Source organism: Sphaeramia orbicularis, chromosome 6, assembly GCF_902148855.1.
Source record: "Sphaeramia orbicularis chromosome 6, fSphaOr1.1, whole genome shotgun sequence".
In the NCBI taxonomy this organism is placed as follows: domain Eukaryota; kingdom Metazoa; phylum Chordata; class Actinopteri; order Kurtiformes; family Apogonidae; genus Sphaeramia; species Sphaeramia orbicularis.
Genome location: NC_043962.1, coordinates 24,648,781 through 24,674,483, shown reverse-complemented (window position 1 = coordinate 24,674,483; position 25,703 = coordinate 24,648,781). Strand labels below are relative to the sequence as shown.

The 25,703-nt window shown below is 38.0% G+C and overlaps 1 protein-coding gene across 1 annotated transcript in view; it reads left to right on the top strand.

Moving 5' to 3' along the window:
• The window catches only part of itpr2 (inositol 1,4,5-trisphosphate receptor, type 2), an 83,785-nt gene that overhangs the window by 11,050 nt on the left and 47,032 nt on the right, over nucleotides 1-25,703 (top strand). Inside the window, exons 8-37 of the mRNA XM_030135585.1 lie at nucleotides 341-487; nucleotides 2,424-2,519; nucleotides 3,394-3,438; nucleotides 4,967-5,124; nucleotides 5,525-5,624; nucleotides 5,705-5,865; nucleotides 5,966-6,107; nucleotides 6,859-7,017; nucleotides 8,977-9,149; nucleotides 10,877-10,996; nucleotides 11,234-11,419; nucleotides 13,085-13,336; nucleotides 13,431-13,578; nucleotides 13,682-13,829; nucleotides 15,048-15,235; nucleotides 15,331-15,442; nucleotides 15,574-15,631; nucleotides 15,757-15,922; nucleotides 16,266-16,433; nucleotides 16,969-17,055; nucleotides 17,138-17,263; nucleotides 17,369-17,491; nucleotides 18,568-18,768; nucleotides 20,428-20,679; nucleotides 20,784-20,909; nucleotides 21,118-21,246; nucleotides 21,718-21,838; nucleotides 22,769-22,950; nucleotides 23,504-23,646; nucleotides 24,198-24,306. Of these exons, the coding sequence (XP_029991445.1) occupies nucleotides 341-487; nucleotides 2,424-2,519; nucleotides 3,394-3,438; nucleotides 4,967-5,124; nucleotides 5,525-5,624; nucleotides 5,705-5,865; nucleotides 5,966-6,107; nucleotides 6,859-7,017; nucleotides 8,977-9,149; nucleotides 10,877-10,996; nucleotides 11,234-11,419; nucleotides 13,085-13,336; nucleotides 13,431-13,578; nucleotides 13,682-13,829; nucleotides 15,048-15,235; nucleotides 15,331-15,442; nucleotides 15,574-15,631; nucleotides 15,757-15,922; nucleotides 16,266-16,433; nucleotides 16,969-17,055; nucleotides 17,138-17,263; nucleotides 17,369-17,491; nucleotides 18,568-18,768; nucleotides 20,428-20,679; nucleotides 20,784-20,909; nucleotides 21,118-21,246; nucleotides 21,718-21,838; nucleotides 22,769-22,950; nucleotides 23,504-23,646; nucleotides 24,198-24,306 (4,326 nt within the window). The remainder of the gene's footprint in view (nucleotides 1-340; nucleotides 488-2,423; nucleotides 2,520-3,393; nucleotides 3,439-4,966; nucleotides 5,125-5,524; nucleotides 5,625-5,704; nucleotides 5,866-5,965; nucleotides 6,108-6,858; nucleotides 7,018-8,976; nucleotides 9,150-10,876; nucleotides 10,997-11,233; nucleotides 11,420-13,084; nucleotides 13,337-13,430; nucleotides 13,579-13,681; nucleotides 13,830-15,047; nucleotides 15,236-15,330; nucleotides 15,443-15,573; nucleotides 15,632-15,756; nucleotides 15,923-16,265; nucleotides 16,434-16,968; nucleotides 17,056-17,137; nucleotides 17,264-17,368; nucleotides 17,492-18,567; nucleotides 18,769-20,427; nucleotides 20,680-20,783; nucleotides 20,910-21,117; nucleotides 21,247-21,717; nucleotides 21,839-22,768; nucleotides 22,951-23,503; nucleotides 23,647-24,197; nucleotides 24,307-25,703) is intronic.

Below are 25,703 nucleotides of genomic sequence, written 5' to 3'. Positions count from 1 at the left end.
CCAGAGTATCAGAGAACATACAGTATGTTACATAGTGCAGCATTATGGGTTATTTATACCATTAATGTACTTAAGTCAGTTTATCATCTTTCTTTAGAGCCTGTCAGCACTAAAAGTGTTAATTTAGTCTGCTTAAATCCACAAGTCAGTTTTGTCACATCTTGTATGTATGTGGCTTAAAACTGAGAATAGAACCTTGAATTTGATCAAAACTGTATTAACTGTGTCAATATTCAAGCATAATATATAAATGTATGTTGTTGTTTTTTTACCCATATTGGCCTTGTACATGTTGATGCTATCAGACAGTAGACTCATAACTGAAAATCTCTTCTGTCAGGGGGATGTGGTGAGGCTTTTCCACGCTGAGCAGGAGAAGTTCCTCACCTGTGATGAGTACAAGAAGCAGCAGCATGTGTTTCTCAGGACCACACTGCGACAGTCTGCCACCTCCGCCACCAGTTCCAAGGCCCTCTGGGAAGTTGAGGTGAAGCATTATCAGTATCTAACTATCTTACAATGCACTTGACCTAAAGGAGAATGTGAAATACACTCCTGAGCAAAAAAAAGAAGAAAAAAAAATGCGAGAATTCACATTTTATAGTGCTGGATTGTTACCAGGTTCTAAGTAGAGTTTCAACATGCAAAAAGAAGAAGCTGGAGTAAGAGACAAAAAAGAGGAGTAGATATTTTATTAACTCAAACTGGCTGTAATTTCTTTCCCTGTCTTAATTTATTTTATTTTTTTTAAGAAGTGTAGATATAAGTGAATAGAACAGACTTAGCTCGAGCCACTTTAGAGTTATTTTTAAGCTCACTTACTACACAGGCATGGACATCAGAGCTGGTCACAGGTGTTCATTATTTCAGTCCTTCTCATTTATATTAGTATGGTTTATAATCAAGGTTACATTCATTCATTCTGCGTGTACTACACTATACACACCGCTCCACTCATCACCTTACCATCACCCATCACAAATCAAGTAAATGTTATTCACATGCATATATGTAGGTCAGTGGCGGCTGCTCATCTTTCAGACAGGGGAAGCTCATTGTCGACTTACATAAAAAAATGGTCAGGTTATTTAAACATAAATTCGTCCCTCCGTTCCTTTTTAAGAAAATGGTCATTGACCTTATCATACCAACTAAACATGAAAACGCTGAAATTATGTTAAATTGAAACAAGGAAGTACAATGAGTGTGTTTTATTTACAGTGCAAGAAATGAACAAGTAATTTTGTAGTGGTTTCTCTCTCGATTTCACAGCAGAATGCACGACGGTATTAAACTGAACTGTGTCAGTGAAGGAGTAGATCTCAAAATAGCTGTCAATCAAATGGGATTCAGCCTTTTGACTGATCCTCCAATCAGCACGTGTAATCCTGGCGTCCAGCCCGGCTGAGCTCCGCCCACAGCTCCATTCACCCCCAGAGACGCCTGGCGTCTGGGGGCGGGACAACATTGTGGCATTTATTCAGTTACTGTCCAGTTTTGAGGCAATGAAAAAAACTGTTCCACTCAGTCCCATTGAAGTGCATGGACACTGAGCGTCTACGGGCAAATGCACTGGCCATAGATCATATGAAAAAACAGCGCAACGGGAATGTATGAGGAGGGAACAACATCAAGTCCGATGATTTGTGATAAAGCTGATTCTGAACAAACTCGTCTGTGAGATGAACGTGTTCTAACACATTTGTAGTCAATAAAATGTCAACACAACCGAACATATTTAACCATTTAATATTTGTAATTTTAGGGGAAGCTGAGCTTCCCTTGCAGTCTATGAGAAATCGCCTCTGATGTAGGTGTAATTGTTCATATGCACTTTATTTATTCATATTTGGTTTTGTGATCTCAGGGACTGTGTGTGTCATTGCACTGATTTTCATCAGAGCCATGTCAAACACAAAATGATGTCATTCTGTGTTAAATGGTTAACGTGTCATGCCTGAAATGCCTGCTTAACATTGAGTTCTTTACAATCTATTGTCTGTTGTACCAAATGTTCCTGTTTATCACCCTACTCTAGATTTAAGTTCCTGTTGTCTTTTTACTGTTTCTGCTAAAACGTACTGTTACCATATCAGTTGCTGACGTGTTGTTGCACAAGTGTGACAAACACAGATTGCTCACATACGATGACTGCCATTCTGACAGTTTAATCTGATCTTGCTTAATAATTGAGATGTCTATTAGAGATGTCTAATAGAGATGTTACCAGGCATGTCCTAGTCTAACCATTAGGGACATGCCCATTAAGGAAGAAACTGAAAACTGTGGAAACTGTCACCAAAGTCCTTCTGTGCTAAGTCAGACATGTTGTAAACAAGCACAATATGACATGAAATGTACAGGCATATAAAAACATGATAAACGCTCTACAGAAGTGCATAAAGCTTGTGTTTTCATGACAGGTTGTGCACTATGACCCTTGTAGAGGTGGAGCTGGCCAGTGGAACAGTCTTTTCCGCTTCAAACACTTGGCGACGGGGAATTACCTGGCTGCAGAGGTGAGTTTTATCGATCATACCCATCAAGTCTCTGTAAGTTCGAAGCCTAGTGTCACCTGTACAGGAAATGCAGGAATCTTTGCAGTCAAAAATGTGAACAGACACAGACTAATTTAAGAAATTCACTTACCTTTTTATGATCTGATGTACTTAATAAAATAAGTAAACAGTAGAAACTTCACATTGACATGTCAGTGTATCATTATCTATACATCTTCATCTTTTTTTTTCCATGTGCAGCCACAAAAACAACACTTTCAGTCTGGTTTATCTGATGTCTATTCACCATCTATTGAGCTTATGCTACCATATCAATTGCAGACATGTTGCTGCACCAGTATGACAAACACAAATTTGTGTTGCTCATAAGATAACACAATGATGGATTAATCTGATACCATTTTCTTGAAAATGAAGCAACACATACATTTTACATATTGTACCGCTTTAGAGTGAAAACAGCAGCATAAACAGTAAGAGATGCGTTATAGACATGTTAAATTACATATTTCATTTTTTATGCACAGCTCTTACACCTGTTAATTTAATTTTGTTGCTGTGTGTCATTGTTTGTAACTCTGCAGAACTAAAACCATTTTCATTTGAGTCACTAACTGTCATATTAATTATATTTATCTTGTAATATCTGTTTACTCCTCAGTTTCCAAGTAAGTAGTGGAGCAGTGCACAACAGTTGTTAAGTGACTTATGGTGTTGTGCTGTAGGGGGCAGTATTCCCATTGATATGGCCTCTATTAACAAGGGTTTTTTTTCTGTTGAGCATTTTAGACTCAGTGATGTGGGATGATAATGATTGGATTAACACCAGAGTTTTGTAGATGTTTAGGTCACTGTCTGCTTAATTTTTCTGCAGGTAAACCCTGAATTCAAAGAGGACACAGCGGAATCCAAAGGAGAAGTGAGTTCAGCAAACAAGCACATTTAAGATTAAAATCACACATGGTTGATCTACTGTATGACTCACTGTCTGCAGCTGATGGATTTATACATTATCAAGTAATTACATTCATTTATTATTCAAGACTTGCTTAATGAAAACAGTTGGTCTTTTTGGACCATAAATGAGTCAGATTTTACTTCACCCAAAGAAAAAAAACAGTTAGTTGTGAACAGAAGAGATGATTATCTGAGTGTTTTAGTGGAGATTATCTCAGCAATTAAACATTGTGTGCCACTGTCTCGTTATCCTTTCGTTATGCAATACCACCAGTTCTCTCACACTCACAAAGTGCTTGTAATGCATGCACACGCACACATGCACGCACACAGACACGCACACAAAACTCTGCCAAACTCTGAATCTATATCTAGACATTACTTTAAGCTCTTAGCTACCTTGCACATTTGTATTCTGGCAATGCAAGGAACATGCACACAAACTCTCTCAGCCCTGCACACTTTCTTATGCACATGCTGAATTTCAGACACACAGGGGGCTCCTTACATAACGTCTGGGTGTGGGGGGTGCCCTGCGAGAGGGGATGGAGGGGAGGCAGACGTGCTGTCTGCTCTGCTCCACTCGCCTGTGCTAAGCTGGTGGGGTGAGTCACCAGCGGAGGGATATGAGGGGGGAGAGGAGGGGAGTGGGAGGATAGAGAAGCTGAGGCGTGGAGGCAGCTCTGGGGAGCTTCCCATTGACATGCAGAGAACAGTGGGAGAAATTAACCCTTGCCATTATCTGCTGCATCTGCACAGCGCAGATTGTACCAGCCTACATACTGCAGTGTCTAACACACCACAGAGACAAGTCGTGGCGCTCTGGCTACATTTCTGTGTAATTTGATACCTCATTAGTGTAAGAAGCTGTGACAGTGTAGTTTGCCTCCCATCCATCCCTTCTTTGTTATAGATTTTATCAGTAGTTTGGCTCATTTATCAGTATTTACATAAAGATGGGAGGAAAGACATGGCACCCTGAGACAAGGCATTTACATGCTTCGCCTTTTGGTCATAGACCTACTAATAAGGCTACATTCTTAGAAAGAGCTAAATCAGATATTGGATGACATGATGACATATTATGTATGCCTGCAGTTCTAAACTGTGGCCCTGTGCTTTGGGTAGATGACTTAAAGTGCTGGCTGTACATAAAGAGTATAGCTTGAACAATGTTGTGAGTGCAGGAAAGAGAAATAATCAATGACCAGTCCTGTGATGTAATGTTCACTTGTAACTACAATAGAAATGTGGGGATTTTCCTGTTTTCTGTGTTTTAGAAATAAAAATGAGCAGTTTTAGGACATATTTGTGGACTGAAGATAGTAATGCGTAAATAAATATTAGCAATAATGATTTGATTAATTAAAAACAGACTCAAATGCATCTGGTTGTAACATATGGAAAGTTAGTTACTTATAAAAGCTCAAATCTGTACTCAAATAAAAGTTGGTTTCCATGTGTATATTTACATGCATTGTTGTGTGTAGATGCAGCAGAATGAGACAGGTGCTGTGTTCTCCAAGAAGAAACATCAAGCAGCAGAGAAGATTACTTTCACTCTTGTGTCCGTACCCCACGGGAATGACATCGCCTCTTTGTTTGAGCTGGATGCCACCACTCTGCCGGCCGATTGTTTGGTGCCCAGGTCAGTCACTCACATGAGGGTAACACTAACAATAACAAGTTTCATCTGCTCTAGTTCTATCCTTAAGGGACATGCTGAGTTCACTGCTCAGAGCCTGGCAGTTCCTGTCAGACATTCCTCCAGTGGGGTGAGATAGGGTGAACAAATCTGCTTTTTTGTTCCTTTCAAGAAAGCGTCATTTTGCTATTAATGACGGAACATTTGTGCTTTGTTTCAAGAAAGTGGTACTTTATATAAGATAATTTCTCCAACAATGGAAGAATATTTTATGTATTATTTCTGAAAACTCAGGGTTATATTTGACACTGAAGGGGTTCGCTACTGCTTTAATGAATTAAATGAACAAGATTGCACAACTTATTAATATTCGTATGTTGTGAATGGTTGTATCTTTCCATAGAAACTCTTATGTGAGGCTTAGACACCTATGCACTAACACCTGGGTGACCAGTACCAATGTCACCATCGATGCAGAGGTGGAGCGTCCAGTGATGCTTAAGGTATTTACAAATTCACTAAAACACACAGAACTAAAAGCACAACTGTGTTATTGAGACATATCTTTTGGCTGTCACAATAGATTGGCACTTGCCCCACCAAAGAGGACAAAGAGGCCTTTTTCATCGTGTCTGTGCCCCTGTCAGAGGTCAGAGACTTGGATTTTGCCAACGATGCAAACAAAGTCCTTGAATCCACTGTGAAGAAGCTTCAATATGGCAACATCACTCAGAATGAGAGGCGGTATGATGATGATGCATGACAACAAAGGTGACACAAGGTGGTATGTATGTTTTATTATTTCATGAGTTTTTTTTTTTTCTTGCCTTCATGTATATTTCAGGTTTGTTACGAAGCTACTGGAGGACCTGGTTTTCTTTGTGTGTGTGGTTCCGAACAATGGACAGGATGTTCTGTCTGTGGTAACATCTACACCAAACCGAGAGAGGCAGAAGCTTATGAGGGAACAGAACATCCTCGCCCAGGTCAGCCCAATCATATATATATATATACATATATATATATATATATATATATATATATATATATATATATATATATATATATATATATATATACGCATGCACGCACGCACGCACACACACACACCACAGGGGTCTCCTTAAGGCTTCTGCCTGTTGAAAGGAAGTTTTTCCTCACCACTGTGGCCAGTGCAAGTGCTTTCTCCTGGAGGATTCTGTTGGGTGTCTGTGAATTGGCTTATTAACAATCTGGTCTAGACCAGCTCTAAATGTAATGTGTCATGAGATAACTCTTGTTATGATTTGCTGCTATATAATTGAATTTGATTGATTGATTGACTGACACACTCACTCACAAACACACTCATGAGTGGTACAATGGGATGCAGTTGATGAGACTGTAGTTTGTGTATAACTGTCACTTAGCATATATAGTCCTTTCACAAGTATTACATAATGACATGATTTTTTTGCATATCCATGATAATTGTATCATTTCACCTTATTACAAGCAGTTGGAATAACTTTTTTATGAAGCCTTGAAGGCAAAAGAGATTTTATTTGTGTTCCAGTGTTCATTGCCAGTAATAAGAGCCTCTTCTTTGATAGTTACAGCACTAAACCTAATAGTATTCTAGAGGCATACATCGAATTTAAAAAGGCAATTTAATCATTGATCATATTTTTTTGCGTGGCTGTTCAATTGTCATCTAAAATGTATAATGAATTGACTTGAAAAATTGTGTCCCTGCAGATCTTTGGTATTCTGAAGGCCCCGTTCACAGATCAGGGTGACGGTCCGATGCTAAGGCTGGAGGATTTAGGAGACCAGCGCTACGCTCCCTTCAAGTACATGCTGAGGCTCTGCTACAGGGTGCTACGCCACTCCCAACAGGACTACCGCAAAAACCAGGCATGTTTTCAGCTTCTGCAGTGCAGTGAGCCGTCAGCACTAACATGCTCATTATGACACGGATGGAAAGTGAAGCGCTAAGTATAGAGCTGAAGTGGCACGGGTTCCATTCCCCGCTCAGGCATTTCTTATATATCTTCTCCTCTCTTTCCCATGCCTACCTTCTGTCTGTCTTCACTGTCTCTCCAAATAAAGCACAAGGACACCAAAAAAATCTCATAATAAAAATAAAGTATTCACAAGTTTAATAACATTAGATGAGCACTCATAATGAGAGGAAAGTATGCTGCTACACAAAGTTCTGGTTTTGGTGTCACCGGTGGTTGGTTGTTTGTTATTTAATTTCCAACTTTTTTAATCCTCTATTTAAATACATTTTTGAAGATAGATAGACAGTATAAAACAGGCCCTAGTTGCTACAGTAGCTTAATATTAAGTAACTTAAAATGCATATTATGGACTCACTTTTATGTTTAAGCTGGTTTATATTGAACATATCAAATATCTGTTCATAGCAGTAATAGACTGTATGGAGTGAGTGATCAGATGAACTATAACGTCACCTATTTGTTTGTGAATTACCGTTTTAAAGCCAGTAGTTTGTGATTTGGCTGTGTGTTGGCTTTTTGGTGCCAGAAGCGACCATATTTGGCAAAAATAGCTCCTTTTCCACTGCAGGAACTTTACCAAGAACTTAAACTAAACATGGGATTTTGACAAACCTTTGTGCGTTTCAACCAAAACATAGCTTATTCAGCCAATACGCTCCAAACGGCCTGGACCCCATCCAACTGAATGATCTAAAGAAATTCAGCGGGACTTTGAGTTCAAATGTCCGAGCCTGATTTGAATACATTTCCAGGAGCTTTGAAGTGCAGTGGAAATGTAAACCATGCAGATTAACAGGAATTGTTTTATCAAGGTAAATTCCTGGTAATAGAAGTTCCAGGGAATATTGGTGGAAAAGGGGCGGAGATGCATGAACTGTAGGGGTCAGAGTTGAACTATGCTAAGCAAATTAACTTGGTAAAATAGTTAAATTTATCAAGCACTGTGTAAGATTTTACATTTTACAGTCTTGTTAGTGAAACTAGTAACTAAAAACCTTGACACAGCAGACATCAGAGCCTTCTATTTGACCTGTAATGGAGGAAAAACTGTACCACAAATGCACCACCAGATCACTTACTAGAGGTTCCAAATAAAATGCTTAAGATTGGAATGACCTCTGAAAAAAAAGTTAATGATTTTAGAGAGAAGTTCCATATACAGTGAGTCTATTGGACCCCCAGTGGCCTTCAGTGGTATTGCAACATTTAAGATTCATCCTCTTTGGCATCATTTTGAGTCAGGTCCTTACCCCTTGGTTATGGCTTTAAATATGTGATATGAGATTATAGCATTTTGGTGATACAAGCTAAGTAAGGACATGACTGGATATAGGTTTTTTAAATTTTTTGAGCTAATTAGAGAAAAAAAACATATGTCATATAAGTGCTAATGCTTGTAAGGCATCTAATCAACAATATTTGTTTACTGTTTTGCTGCTCAGACTAATTATAATAATAATAATAATAATAATAATAATAATAATAATAATAATACATGGGTTTTATATAGCGCTTTTCTAAGTACTCAAAGATGCTTTACAATAAACAGCCAAGGGACAAACATACATCAAACGGGTAAACATATACAGAGTTAATACTAAATGGTAATCAAAGAACAAATACAGAGACAAATACGGACAAAAAAAAACACACAAGAGAAGGTAGATGAGAGTGTTCTCTCTGGAGTAATTTTGACTGTTTCAACAAGTTAATTTTGAATCCAACACAAATTTCATTCAATTTAACATATGTCTGCCTCTGTATCAGATTCAGATCATCTCCGTTTTATTTCACTCCTTCAATATTTACATCAGAACTGATTTTAACTATGTTTTACTGTGCCATCTAGGAGTATATTGCCAAGAAGTTCTCAATCATGCAGTCTCAGATTGGGTATGAGATTCTGGCTGAGGATACAATCACGGCTCTGCTGCACAACAATCGTAAGCTGCTGGAAAAACACATCACAGCCAGAGAGATCGAGACCTTTGTCAATCTGCTGAGACGCAACAGAGAGCCCAGGTGAAACATGAGAACCTCTCAAACATTAGACAACAAAACTGGATACAGAAATACAGACGATAAGTAGATTTCATAGTCTTGAAGGTGAATTTTGTTTGACTTTGTAAATGATCGGAAATGTAGCTTCCACCTCAAAAAGTCTACTTGAGTATTTGGAGGCTGAAGTGTTTTGGTTACACTTTGAGGGCCATGATATGACATAAATAAAATACATGTGAAAGAAGTTTTTGGACGCCCTTAAAATTTTACACAACCTAAAATATTATCATGAAATATTTGCAGAAAAATATTTTTTGTGTTTCAAAAGGTGTGGCTGCATCAAACAGACACAATCAAATGCAAATTATTATTTTTTTTTTGTTTATTGTTAACAAGAAGAAATAACAAAACTAAATTTAAATTCTTGACATGATTCAACATGTCATGTCCTGGATATGTTTCATTATCTTTCTTAAACCAATCCAGTTTTGACCTTGATGGAACAGCACCTGCAGAAGGGAGCATGTAGGTTTGGAGAATGGAACAATATTTGGCAGTTCAAAGATTTATGACCCAAACCAGACATCCACTGTCGACCAAAACCATCTACTGATCTAAACTGTTGATCCACAGATCCTATCAATACATATAAATAATTGGTGTAAAATGCAGTTGTCATCTTTTCTTGGTCATCAGATATGAGCCATTTGGACTTTCAGAGGCTCCGTAGTGAACGTGGAAACACTGTCATCTTCTACAACGTTGACTCACCAGTAAAACCCATGGAGTTGAATCAATGACAGGGAATGGAGACACTGGGTTTAAGTTCAGTTAATGATATATTTTATTGAAAAAGTCACTATTTCTTCATTTTTTTCTATTTTGATACAATAACCTTTGACTTTACTCTGAGCTTTTATGAACATCTATATGATAAGTCTATTAAACATAGGAACAGAGATGATTTCCACTGGAAAAAATGCAAAATTCAGAGGATAATATTATAATAAATGGTGATAAATCACCTAGGAAAGGTTAAATAGAGAGAAAAATTCATTTGGTAACTGTCACAAAAGTCAAACTGGGTCCTTATGGGTTAATATATATCACTTGTATGTATATCACAAATACATGGGATGTCCACAAACTTTTCTACCAGTGAATAATATGAGAGACAGAAAACCTTAAGCATATAAACCTTTCACACTGGGTCGGATGTGTTTTAATATGCCCAGTACATCCCAGTACCAGTAAGTCATGCATAATGGCTGAGCTCCTCATTGCTTAGTTTGTGCATGCAGTGTTTATACCTTCCTAAGGTACATATAAAATTGTTTTATTAATTTATTGAAGTCGTTGTGGTCAAACAACTCTGTACAAGTTTTTATGAATAAAAAAGAATGTGAAGATAAACAAACCTGTTCTGAAAACTTTAATGACAGATGAAATTTTTGGAGTTAATATGCGAACATGATTGACACAGTGTGAGACCCTACTTATTTTTATGCATTAAATAATTTCAGACAGCGAATAAAGACATGGTGTGTAGAAGCCTTAATGAAACAAATATTCAAACCTGTTAAAGAACCCTCGGGAATATTACTTCAAACTAAAACATTGGAATAAAATCTGCGAATCTGCTTGTGGGAACAGACACATATTTAGACGTACACAATGACTTAATGTGTTCCTATGTTAAAAGTGTGTATTTATAATTGTTTTGATTCCTGTCTTGCCTACTCTTCCAGATTCCTGGATTATCTGTCTGATCTGTGTGTGTCCAATAAGACTGCCATCCCAGTCACACAGGAGCTTATCTGTAAATTTATGCTGAACCCAACCAACGCAGATATCCTTATCCAGACCAAGTGAGTCACACCCTGTGGCATCTATATTTAAAACCCTCTGGTTGATCCTGTCATTTTTCAGTCGTTCATTTTTAAACATGTTCAAACACGCACGTATCCTCCTCAGAGTGCTGACTCCTCCAGCGTGCCTGTTGTGAAATGAATATTTTCAGCAGCACATCTACGTCAGAGTGTAACGTGTGCAATATTTCCAGTAGCTGCTACATGTCTCACTTTCTTCTTCACCTCCCTTTCCAGATTAATCTCAAACACCGAGACCACCTTGGAGTCCTCTCTGTCTCTGCAGGAAGAGCCGGATGAGGAGGAGGTTTGGCTCTACTGGATTGACAGCCACAAAGAACCTCATGGCAAATCCATCCGACACCTGGCCCAGGATGCAAAGGGCAATCACAAGATGGATGTAGACATCATCACCTACTACAGGTGACCGGACTATTCATGTCTCTACATCCCTCATGTGTAAAAAAAAAAAAAAAAATACAACATATGAAATAATGCTTTCAAAAAGACAGAATAAGAGCAAAGACATTATCAATAGGTGGGGCAGTGCAATAGAAAGATGAATTATTCCCTATATTTGTTACATACATATACATGCATCTTAAAGGTTCAGTGTGTAGTACTGAGTGACATCTAGTGGTGAAGCTTCAAGCTGAATAACCCCCTCACTATTTCGCAAAAATAATAATATGTTTATGTAGGATTTTTAAGTACTTAAAGTTGCTTTGCATAAACAAATAAAGGTATAGAACCTAACGTCCTGCGTACTTTTAATACCCCTCGGCCAAATATAGTGTAAGATTCTGTTGAAAGTTACTGCCCTATAATTTAAATTAGATTGTATTTGTGTAAAACTTGTTACATACATATTTATATTTGAAAGTACTCAGATATTATAACTGCACAAGGCTATTTGACCTTAAAAAGTAGGTCAAGCTCACCTATTTTCAACAGGCCTCTGCTCCATGCCAAGATGTACCCACAGTATAAATTTGGTGCAGACATGTCAATTTGTACTTCAGATAATGCGACAGACAGACAACAAAACGATTACAATACCCCTTAGCCGAGGGGTGAAAACAAGGTACTCATGATGCTAAGTGAGATGTAAGAATCATAATGCAAACACAAGAAGTAGAGGTTATGGTAGTTCAGACTTGATGCAGCAAGAGAAATCAGGTTTGGTACATGTTTGGCGATTAGAAGACATGGGGGAAAAAAGTGTAAGAGCCAGTGATTGGATTTTTTAGTTAAGAGGATATGAACTCTGATTCATGCTCCAAAAAGTAGGTGACAATTATGCACCTTTAACGCAGCGTGACACATTGTAAGATAGTAAAATCTTGGATACTGAACTTTTCTAAATGCCAGTATTTTCATGGATCTTTATGTTGTTTTGTACATTATATGCTCTTTGTGTTTTGTCTCGCTACAGAGGTGGAAAAAAGTTTGCGGACACCCTTACAATTCTACAATACTATCGTGAAATATTTGCAGAAAAATCAAAAGTTGTGGCTGCATCAGACAGACACAAACTAATGCAAATGATTTTCTTTTGTTGATTGTTAATATGAAAAAATAACAGAACTAGATTATTGGCAGGTTCAACATGTCATGCCCTGGATGTGTTTCAAGGGGCATTTTCTTACTGAAACATTAAGTTCTGACCTCGATGTAACAGTGTACATTCAAAGGGAGCATGTGGGTTTGGAGAATGGAACAATACTTGGCAGAGTTCAATGACTTCAGAGTGATTTAATATATCAAAAATACATAGGCTATCCGAAACTTTTTTCCAGTGCTGTATATTGTGCTTGGAAAGTATCGACTGCTCCAGCCTGACGTACTTTACTGTATATATGAGAACATGTGCTTTATGTATATTGATGTCTGAGATGTCTACGTGTATGTACTGTAATTATACATCAATATGTCACCCAAATGTAGACTTGTTTTTCTTTCTCTACTTTTGCTGAAACACTCAAGCGTGACAGTTTCTTTCTGTCCTGTCCATTCTTCAAAACATGAATTCTTCTACACACAATGTGATTTGCTATTATTAGTTACCTTCTTGGTCATCTCAAACAGGTACCAGCTGAACCTGTTTGCTAAAATGTGTCTGGACCGTCAGTATCTAGCCATCAACCAGATCTCCTGTCAGCTCCCTGTGGATCTGATCCTGCGTTGCATGTTCGATGACTGTCTGCCCTACAACCTCCGAGCCTCCTTCTGCCGCCTCATGCTGCATATGCATGTCGACCGTGACCCCCAGGAATCAGTTGTGCCTGTCCGCTACGCCCGCCTCTGGACCGAGATCCCATCTGAAATCAGCATCCATGAGTGAGTGTCTACGTGCGCTGTATGACAAAGGGTGTTATGGAACAGGCATATATTGTGATTTACCACATACAGATTGTTGCGATGCTTTTTACAGCTTCGAATACGAGTCCACTGACACCTCACACGAAGAGATGAAGAGGAAATTTTTCCCCACCATGGAGTTTGTGGAAGAATATCTCAAAGATGTCGTCAGCCAGCCATTTCCTTTTGGGGATAAAGATAAAAATGAACTTACATTAGAGGTGCAGTCAGTTAATGTAGTTTGATCTCAAAGCAGGCTTCATCTATGTGTTTTTTTCTTTAATTTTTCTAACATGAATAACTTGTTTGACTTCTCTCCTCCAGGTGGTGAATTTGGCTCGTAACCTGGTGTACTTTGGGTTCTATAGGTTCAGTGAGCTATTGCGTCTCACGCGCACTCTGCTGGCCATTTTAGATATTGTCCAGCACCCACTCACCTTCATGAGCAAGCTCAACAAGAGCCCAGAGGCCGGTGAGTCGCTCATTAAAACACGACTGGGAAAAAGTTATGGTTTGTGGAAATGGAAGGAGGCCATTTATGAAAATTCAGTTGAAAGCTCTAGCCAAACTGGAAAAAATCAAAATCTTACCAAGTGTATTTTTCTCATTTCTAGTCAAAATATCTCATCACACCTAAAATAAGACATAATCAGCTAAAGAGTAACTTTTCAGTGAGATATAGGAACTTATTTTTAGACAATAGATCTTGAAAATCTTACTTCAAGAAATCTTACGAAGATAATTTTCACTTGTACCATTTGCAGATTTTTTGGCTTGAATTCAGCAAAAGAAATCTTGAATTGAGCAAAAAAATCTGCCAATGGAAACAGTGAAAATTATCTTGGTAAGATTTCTTGAAATAAGATTTTCAAGATCTGTTGTCTAAAAATAAGTTCTTATAACTCACTGAGAAGTTACTCTTTAGCTGATTGTCTTATTTTAAGTGTGATGTGATATTTTGACTAGAAATGAGAAAAATACACTTGGTAAGATTTTGATTTTTCCCAGTGCATATGATTTTCCAGCATCACTTCATGTTCATTCTACTTTAAGTATCAAGATACATTGTCTATTCATTAATAAAGGTTCTACAATGCATACTGTTCACTTTTGCAAGTGTAATCTTAAATATCAGATTAATGTCATATCAATTGAATAAATATGTGTAATCCCAATCTCAATCTACATACCCCTGAATTTGCGGGCCTTTAGGCTTACACCCAGCAAATTACTGAAGAGGGACCCTTTTGCAGACATTTAGAAGTCTTAAGGGTTACTTTGGAGAAGTTGGCATTTCTGCAGACTTTGCCTGAATCAGTTCATATTAGTACCACCAGAGCAGATGTGTCCGCATCCCTAAATTTGTAAAGAACACGACATTAACGAGGATTTAAAGTGGCATTCAAAAAAGTCTTAATATTACACACCCATTTTATTCATCAACTATGCCTTTTAATTTTTACTTAATGGTGGTGTTTTGATGAAGCCAAGTACACTGATTATTTGACCATTAACTCAAGAGATGCTTGAATCAGCCCTGAATAAAAAAATGAAAGTAAAAAATGTACGTAGTCATATATTCTCCATTCTCTCACACTTATCCACTTACCTGTTGATAGTAAGTGGATGGAGATTGTGATTGGATGATTGCCATACAAAGTGCAAAAAGTGTGAAATTGATTTTCTTTAGGCAACAATGTCCTGCGTACCATCCATGGAGTTGGGGAGATGATGACTCAGATGGTGATGAGTCGAGGTGTGCCACACAGCCTGCCTGACACCCCTCCGTCCCTGCGATATGGAAAAGGCCACTTAGTGACGGACACTGAGGACGTCATGGTGATGGACACGAAGCTGAAGATCATAGAGATCCTCCAGGTACGTCTACCCTCTGCATTTCTGAGTTGTGATTTGTGACTTCTACTTTATTTTTACGTATTTTGCTTTGATTTCTTTGCCCTTGTTGTTTCCAGTTCATCCTGAGTGTGAGGTTGGATTACAGGATTACTTACTTGTTGTCCATCTACAAGAAAGAGTTTGAAGAGAAGAACGCATCATCAACTCTCTCAGAGAGCTCCTTCTCACGTAAAACAATTCTCTCCTACGACTGTTACATTGTGAAAATATTAAAGATTTGCACAGAAACCTTTTTCATGTCATTAATTACCTGTATGTAGCAGCCTGTCTGACCCAAGTCCTCTCTGTTTTGTCTGCAGCTTCTGAACCAAACATAAAGGGGATTGCAGACGAAGCCGAGCACATGTTTGCAGGGAGGTCAGTGAATTTCATACAGAAACTGGTATCAACCTGCTTCCTAGCTTTTGTTCCACAGACTTTGTTGCAATCTTTACCATTTATCTCTGCATGTGGACTGACTCTGTGCATTTGTATAATTTCAGCTCTGAGTTAAGTGCGGTGGAGCTGGACGATGAGGGTGGCCAGACATTTTTGAGGGTTTTAATCCATCTCATCATGCAGGATTACCCCCCGCTGGTGTCTGGTTCACTTCAGCTCATCTTCAAACATTTCAGCCAGAGGGCTGAGGTACTACAGGCCTTCAAACAGGTAGATACACAGCAGTTACTCTGGAATATTTGATACTTGGTGAGCTGACAGAGTGTAGCATTAATTACTTCCTGTGTTAAGTGATTTTTGTCATGATTGATGTAATCATTTAGGATTAGGAGGGTTCTCCTAAGAGCTAAACAGCAGCTGTTGTAAACTGTCTGGCTAAGAGCTTCCCCAGCTGGAATATAGAACTGCACAGTCTCCCATTTTAACAACAAGTTGACTTTCTAAAGTGGTGCTCTGAGACTTCTTGGCAGAGATTTACTTTCATACACATTGCTTCTTTTAATATCTCTGTGTCTGGTTTATTTCTGATTCACTCTGTGTTGGTGTTTTCCAGGTCCAGCTTCTAGTGTCGGAGCAGGATGTGGAGAATTACAAGCAGATCAAGGCAGACCTGGACCAGCTGCGTCTGACTGTGGAGAAGTCAGAGCTGTGGGTGGAGAAAAGTGGAGGCTACAGCGGTGAAGACCTGGGGGTCAGACAGGGCAAAGAACAAAACACTGAGGTGGAGTACAGTCATTTAATGATATCCAACATGTGAAAGCCAAGTTTCACAAGTTCGCTCTAGAACGAGTGCTTTGCTGTTATATTTGTCTTAAACACCCCATGTGTCATTCAGCTACATCATAATTAGCTTCTTTGGCTGATGTTAATGCTTATTAAAGCAAATGAAAACCACAGCACAAACAGTTTTTTGTTTTTTGCTTAGTGGTATGTTGAATAATAATAATAATGTCGGGAAGAAAAGGAACCTGCTGTAAATCAGTTTTAATAAGGTCTGAATCATTTAATACTTTTTTTTTTTTTAAACTATCATTATTGCTTTAACTGAATAATGCTAAGGAACAGAACAGGCATTTGTCCCACCACACTGTGACAAATGCTTAGTAATTATAGGATTTAAAGGTTATTTTATGCTGAAAATAAACCTTCTGGGTGGTCAACACTTGTTAATACTCACAAGCAAAACAAAATGAGTACATTAAATAAGTTAATGTCACTACTGAAGACTTTTTTTCTTCATCTGTGTATTTTCTCAGGAGGTTGTCCTCAGCCCAGTACAAGACGGGGATCGTAAACCACAGATTGATGGCAACAAAGCAAACAACTACAAGATTGTCAAAGAGGTGAGCTTCATGTCTTTATGTCCAGATTATGTGGTGTCTGTTCTTGAATTGTCTGCTTATGTAAGATGCATCCCATCTGTAGATCCTTCTTCGCCTCAGTAAGTTGTGTTACCCCAGTAAGAAAAGCCGCATGCAGCAGCAGAGGCTACTGAAGAACATGGGAGCTCACACTGTGGTGCTAGACCTGCTACAGATCCCTTATGAGAAGGTGAGTGGGAGCCAGCGACTGCAAGCACATGACTCATTTGATTGAGTTTAACTGTGAAACCTTATGTAACATGACTTCCTGTGTTCTTTGTTCTTCTTTGCACAGAATGATGAGAAGATGAACGAGATTATGACGCTGGCTCATACGTTTCTGCAAAATTTCTGCAGAGGGAATCCTCAGAACCAAGTGTTGTTACATAAACACTTGAATCTGTTCCTCACTCCTGGGGTATGAAGCTATAACATCATTGTCCTCTTCCGTTATGTCCAGTGTCTTAACTCTATACTATCAGAAAAAGCATCAGGAACAGCAGCTGGGTCAGTATATAATTGAGGGACTTTTGAGTTCCCTTTAAAGGGTAACATAGTTTCAGGTATAGTTGACATTTTTGCTGTTTTCAAACCTAAAATCAACATAACCATAACAGCACATGGTATTTTTACAGAAAGATTCTTCTAAATATCATATATACAACTGAGTAAAATTGAAATTGAAAGTTATTTATAAAGATATAGTAACACTGTTGACATAAGAGTCCAATAAATACACACTTGACTCACACACTACTTTATATTAAATAACTAAGAAGGAGGAGAAAGAACATACCTTTCAGTCTTGCCAGTGTTTTCTTCAGGAGGAAATGACATCATGTGGAGCAGATCATGTGATTTGGAATTAACTTTTTCAGACACAGACAATTAATTTCTCAAACACAATTTGTTGTTTTCCATATAAAATTTGATTTATTGCCAAAAAATAATCTGTCATGATTATCTCAACTTAATACAAAGAACACAATCAAAACCATTTGTGAATAAGCTCATCTTATTATTGTTTAGCTAATTAGATGGTGGTTATTATTCAATTTGGACAGTTATTTAGTTGACGTTTTAGTATATCTAGTGATTTATTAATTATTTATTAATCATTTATTAATAAATGATTGTTTCCATAATTAAATAATTATGGGATTTTTAAAGACATGATCATAATGAACATAAAAAACATTAGTTTCTTACTTTTAATAAAGATGTATGCAAGATATATCCCATGGACTTCAAAATTCCCTCAATTATATATTGACCCAGCTAAAATTTTACTATAATAAAATATTATAATATGTGCGAAATCCTTAACAAGAGCAGCTAAGCAGTAGCAAATATATATTATCTATCAAATATATTAAAATAAGACAAATTTCCATTGTTTCTTGCAGTTTCTGTTGTATATAAAGCTGTCAGTGTAAAGTTTCTTTGGAGAATATCGATGTAAAAGATTAGATCATGGCTTTTTTTGTCCCTTAGCTACTGGAAGCTGAGACAATGCGTCACATCTTTATGAACAACTACCAGCTGTGTCATGATATCAGTGACCGTGTAGTCCATCATTTTGTCCACTGCATTGAAACACATGGAAGACATGTTCAGTACCTCAGGTTCCTGCAAACCATTGTGAAGGCTGATGGGAAGTATGTGAAGAAATGTCAGGACAAAGTCATGACAGAGGTGAGAATTTAATTTTTTCCACATATATATTACACTGCACTGAGTCAACCAATAAGAGAACAATGAACAATGAGAACAATGAGAACAATTAGTACTAGTAGTATTAGCAGAAAATTCACAGAAAACTTAAAAAGAGTTGAGTAGGCAGTTTTTTTTATATATATATGATTGGGCAAAAATCTGTAACAACCTCTCAGCATATTGTATTTCAAGTAATCTAAGAGGAAGACTTCAGCACCTCCTCTTGGCTCAATTTTTAGGCTTTAGAAAATGTAGTGAATCTGTTGAAGGGAGATGTTGGTCAAGACTCTCCATATACACATCCTTGCCAAGAAAAAGTCAAACACAAGCTTAAATGCTTTAGCAATGTCACAATAAATGTCAGTGTTTACTTGTGTCCAGAGCTCCAGTCTTTTTTTTCTTGTTTTTTTTTTTGTTTTTTTACCAAGATCTTGTATTTATGAAGGGAGAATTGAACCATTATGTCAAGTCTTCTCCATCATATCCCAAAGATTCTTAATGGGGTTCAGGTGTGGACTTAATTGATGGAAAAACCTGGTCATTCAGTACCTAATTTTTTGGGCACATTATGTTGCTGAACCTAGAAATGACCAACTGAAGCAATTCTGGATCATAACACTGCCCCACAGGCTTGTACTGTAGGCACTAGGCATGATGGGTAATCAATTCATCTGCCTCTCTTGTCACTCTGATGCACCTATCACTCTGGAACAGGGTCAATCTGGACTCATCAGACCACATGAGCTTTTTCCATAGGAACACAGTTTATGCTCTCTATAAAATGAGAAGCTTCTCATTGCTTCAGTTAAGGTTAAAGAGCTTGTTGCAGCTAAAATATAGTAATCAGTGCAGTAATTATCCAATGGATGGATCTTTGTGATGATGTATGTCATTATATCAGATGTGTGGACACCTGAACAGTGATATTTCACATTTCCATAGTAACATGAAACTGTAGCATCATCTTTTTTTACATTCATTCTACACTTTGGACTGAGAGGGAACAACGGCAGGAGGAGGGTTTGTATTTCCTGGTGGTGTTATTTCACTGTACTTTTGCATACTGAAGCTTTAACGGATAAAGAAAATCCTGATGGGATGTTCAGTCCAATGATGCACTCGCATAATTCACACAGATCTCCTAAGGATTCAACCTACAGTTGTGTAAAAAAATTCTTAGATCATCAAAAGTCATCAGAAACAATGGTAATGCAATCAAGGTCTAACTCCTGTGTGTATCATGGGACTAAAACAGACAGAAAAGAAAACATGGAATGCCTAAAAGCACTGTTTTTGTCAGTATAATGCCATACATATTGATGTAAGATCTGAAGTGATTTTGGTTATTATCAAGAAAACATGGAAAATGTCTAGATATCAGCTCTGAAATTAAACTCTTATGAGCTATTTTTGTTGTTATCATTACACTTGTCCAAACAAATGTACCTTTAGTCATTAAAATGAAGAAATTGAAGAAAACAAGAGTGGTCGAATAATTTTTCCGTGACTGTAATTAATGTAATACAAACAAATGCGTCCATGTGTCACAACAACCATCCTTAGAATTTAATGTAATTTACTTAAGTACCATTTATTTCTTGTAATGTATTTTTGTTTATGCTTGATTTTCATTTCCAGTTGGTAAACGGCGGTGAGGATGTGCTGGTCTTCTACAACGACCGTTCTTCATTCCAGTCGTTGCTGCAGATGATGGGTTCTGAACGTGAACGGACAGATGAAAATGGATCTCTGGCCTACCACAACACACTTGTGGAGCTGCTAGCTGCCTGTACTGAGGGGAAGAACTACTATACTGAACTGAAATGCAACTCTTTGCTCCCCTTGGATGACATTGTCAAAGTCGTCACTGATTTCCAGTGTATACCAGAGGTAAAAGCTAATATAATATATCATAGCTTTAACTTCATTTTGGAAAGTCTAAGTGGAACCAAAGTACCTAGACTCTTCAGTTAAACTTTTTTTTTTTTTAACAGGTGAAAACTGCTTACGTGAACTTTGTGAATCACTGCTATGTGGACACAGAGGTAGAAATGAAGGAGATCTACACGTCCAACCATATCTGGAACCTCTTTGACAACTTCCTAGTGGACATGGCCAGTGTAAGGCTCTGTCAGATTGACACACACATGTATCCGTGATCCCTTCCTAATGAGGGATTGCATGTGTCAAGATACATTGATTCTTACTCATATACTAAGTCTATTCAAGTACTGTATCTGCAGAAAAAAAAATACTGCAGGTGTGTGGGTGAGGATGTGCATGTTCAGAAGTTTTTCCAATTTTTTTTTTTTCTTTCTGCTTTTTCAGGTGTGCAACACTACCACAGACCGCAACCATGCCGATCTTGCCCTGGAGAAGTATGTGACAGAGACAGTGATGGCCATTGTCAAGGGCTTCTTCAGTTCACCTTTCTCTGTCAACCACCCCAACCTGCAGGTATTGTTTTTCACTTTTGACAAGCAGGTGAAATGTGCACGCAGGGGGAGGCGCATTCATAGCACGTCCGTATCCTATGCCAAGTGTTAGCTACATTACAGTAAAAATGTGTGACAGCAGACTGCCTCCTTCACTGCACCTGGGACAGTTTTGTTGTCATTGCAGACATTTGTACTTACAGCAGATGTTTAAGGTGTTTGAAGCAGAAGTTTGTACTAATGTCTCCTATAAGGGCGGCGCCTTAGTAGCTCACCTGATAAATGATGTATCACGTAAATAGGTTGAGCCCTTGAAGCATGCCGTACCCCATTCCTCCATTGCCTTTCCTGTCTTCATCACTATCAAAATAAAACAGAAAAGCCTGAAAATAGTCTTTAAAGTCTCCTTGAATGATTCCCATTTGGATTATATGCCTGTCTGCACTTATCCCCTTTTAGAAACAGCATTCCCTCCTTTCTCCTCTTTTCACAGACAAACCAGTCTGTCTTCATCAAGCTGCTCCAGTCATCATTCAGGATCTGCAACTGCACCTGGATCACCTCAGCTCAGAAGGCAAACATCGAGAGCTGTATCAAAACACTGGCTGATGTCGGTGAGTGCTGCTACTCAGCTGTCTGATTTTTCAGCTTTCATCCTCGCAAAAATACATACAGCTCTGGAAAAATCAAGAGGTCGCTAGAAACATTTAGGAAAATATGTATTTATAGGTGCACATTTTTGTTTATTCTAGAAACTATTGAAACAATGCCTTATAAATTTCCCTTATGTATATTAACAACTGGCCACAATAATAGAGATATTAGAACTAAAATAATGAAATAAAACAAGTTCATATTCATTTTAAACAACACAATACTTAATATTCAGAAATCGATATTTAGTGGAGTATTTTCAGTCCTAGTGTACTGCACTAGTCTGTCTCATTGTGTGTTTTATGCCTCTCCCAGAACAGAAATGCAAGCAGCTCAGGCTTTGTTTGAGGGTTCATGATCATCCATCTTCCTCTTGATGGCAGGTTTTTAATGGGGTTCAGTTGTGGAAATTTGATGCAGTCTCTTAACTTTTTGAAAGGTCTATATTATAATATGAAAATAATAATAATTCATTCATATTCCATTCATTCACTTCTCTGAACCGCTTATTGCTCTGGAGGGCCTTGGGCCTAGTGAACCTATGCCCACTACCATCGGGCAATGGCGGGGTGCACCCTGGATATGTCGGCAGTTCATCGCAGGGTTGATTTTGTACAGACCAACAAGCATTCACTCTCACATTCACACCTACGGGCGATTAGATTGATCACTTAACTTATTAAGATGCATGTCTCTGGACAGTGGGAAGAAGTCGAAGAGAACCCACGCAGACACGGGGTGAACAGAATAAGAATAAAAATAAGAATCGTAAAAAAGTCTGCGTTTATCTTGAAAGACAGAGTGGAAACCTAAGTTGATGCAGGATTCTGTCTTTGCCAGAGGTAAAAACTGTATACCAACATCAGCTAACCCATCGTGTTTTTCCCCAGCTAAAGCACGGGCAATAGCCATCCCAGTGGACCTGGATAGCCAGGTCAATACTCTATCTCTCAAGGTCCATAGCAACATGGTGCAGCGAGCAGCCAAAGACTGGAGGACCTCTGCCCGGAGTCGACCCCGCAAGGAACCTCTGGGCGGCCTCGACTACAAGAACATCATCGAAAAACTTCAGGTGCACTTCAAATCTTCACCTGGGGTTTTAGCTTGAGGGTATACTTGTGATATACTGTATATCAAAGATGTTCGATGTATCGCAACTTGGACTTTAGTAAATCGAAACCCCCTGTGGCTGGAAGCATTTATTATTTTGTAACATTTCTATATTTGAGTTGTCAGCTCCCTTTTAATATAACTTCAAATACATTTTTAGAAGAAGTAGGCCTGGTATTTTATTTTTTCTCAGTTAAACATTTTGTTTATGTTTGTATTATGTTCTTAACCGACATCCGTCTATTGAAAGCCTTTGTAGGTACATGTCATACAGATAGTGCGGATCTGAAGGTTATTTGATTTGCTATATAAAAATGTGTCATGCACATCAACCTTTACTTTGTGACATCTTTTATGGCTTTGACGTAAAACTGAAATCCATTTAGCAAAAATGTATTTAGCTATGAGTTGTTGTCCACATCACCCAGCCTTTCTTGAAGGCTTTTTGTATCTCCTTCCATTGCATGAATCTGTCCTTGAAGGCAGTGAGCTTATTGGTGTTTGTGTGTTTCCAGGGTGTTGTGTCCTGTCTGGAGGAACAGTTCAGTCCGAAGGTTCAGGCAGAGTTTTCTGTGCTGGTGGATGTTCTGCACAGCCCTGAACTGCTGTTTCCAGAGGCTGCACGCTTACGCTGTGAGAGCGGAGTGTTCATGTCCAAGTGAGTTGCTCTCCATAACCTGCGTATGGAATCAAATACACTTTCATATCTTAGCGGACACATTTGATAGAGCTCTTTCGTCCACATGAAAGACTGTTTTAGGTCAGGGTTTTGTGGTCATAAAAAAATCTGATGTTAAGTTAGAAAAAAGTGAAACTTAAATATTTTTAGCCACACATGTAAATTGAAAGCGATATTATAATATTAATCACTAAATGGATTCATTTTTCTGATACATTTTAATGTTATGTGGAAAGAACAAAAACCTATTTAGTGTTAAATTGATGGGTCAGAATATGTGGTCAGAGATCAGCGTTAATAAAGTGCTCACATGAACACATTAGATATTTAATACATAATTAGCATCATATATCATCAAAGTCTCAGGGGTGTTGTTACTCCACTGCTGTTGCCTGACCTCAGAGAATGGAGAGGGAGATTTCACCTGTGGTAATCAATAAAGTATTGCTTTGTTTTTACTTGTGAGCCAGTGACTGCATTAGCAAGACACGAGCGTAAATGATCCAGCACTTGTCTTGTCACTTTGTCAGGCTGATCAAACACACCAAGAAGCTCATGGACAAAGAGGAGAAGCTGTGTATCAAGATCCTGCAGACGCTCAGAGAAATGCTGGGCAAGAAAGAAGGCTTTCAGGAGTCTGTGAGTAATTGAGCCAACATGCTTCATCAAAAAAAATGTTTTATTACCTGTGACCTCAATCAATCAATCAGTCAATCAATTAATTAAACTTTGTCAGACTCAGGGTACAGGTAATAGATAAGATGCATAAAAGTACACGAAGAAACAGGATTTTAGGAATCTCTACTGCACAGTCTATGCAGTAAAATTTTAGGATGTGATGTCTGCTGACTATACATCTGATTGTTTTTTGATTTTTCAGTCTTAGTCCTACACCCTGTGATATGTTGTGTGAATTATGGGTCTAACTTCTAATGTTGAACTGCCAATTTTCATGTGAACACTATGCTAATCATACTCATCCTGAAAGCAAAAGAGAAAAAATGTGTGATAATGTGGTAATATAATCATACCTCCACCTTCTACTGTTGAGGGATAGGACGAATAACAGAGTAAGCAACGTCAGATAATGTTCACTAGTATTTTTAGAGACATCAGTGACTCTTTTCCAGACACTGAAGCAATGAAGAATCTGAAAAGCTCAGAGCCCTACTGGTATACAGTGACTGAATTTGTGCTCTGCGTGTTATTTTTTGTTTGTTTTATGATGCAGAGGAAATGATGAAGCTGTCCGCTCCATGTTAAATAAAAATATGTGGGAAAATACTGTGGCAATTGACCACCTACCTGAATTAGTTACTCATGATCGTCACGTGTATGGAGGCAGAGTGAGCCTCTGGCTGAAAATGTAAATAACAGTCAGTGAATTAAATGACACTCGTACACATGGATGGTGAAACAGACTGTGACACTCTCCTTTTGCTCTGTTTGTGTCACTGTTGTCAATCATACTATGACAGTTAGAAGTAACATACGCAGCTACAGATAGCAGTTAAAGCAATTCCATAGTAGCCAGTGGATCCAGATTCACTATGAATATTTAATGAACTGAGCCAGTAAAGTTGCTAATGCCAATAAAGTATTATATACAGCTCTGGAAAAAAATAAGAGACCACTGCAAAATGTTCACTTTCTCTGATTTTGAAATGTTTGAGTAAAATGAACATTTTTGTTTTATACTATAAACTACCAACAACATTTCTTTCAAATTCCAAATAAAGATATTGTTATTTAGAACATGTCAAAATAAAAAGATTCAGTGTTTTCAGACCTTAAATAATGCAAAGAAAACCAGTTCATATTAATTTCTAAACAACACAGTACTAATGTTGTAACTTGGTAAAAGTTCAGACATCAATATTTGGTGGAATAACCCTGATTTTCAATGACAGCTTTCACGTGTCTTGGCTCTCCACCATTTCTGTTGGATGACTTTATGCAGCTCCTGGCATAGAAATTCAAGAAGCTCAGCAATGTTCGATGCCTTGTGACCATCCATCTTCCTCTTGATTATATTC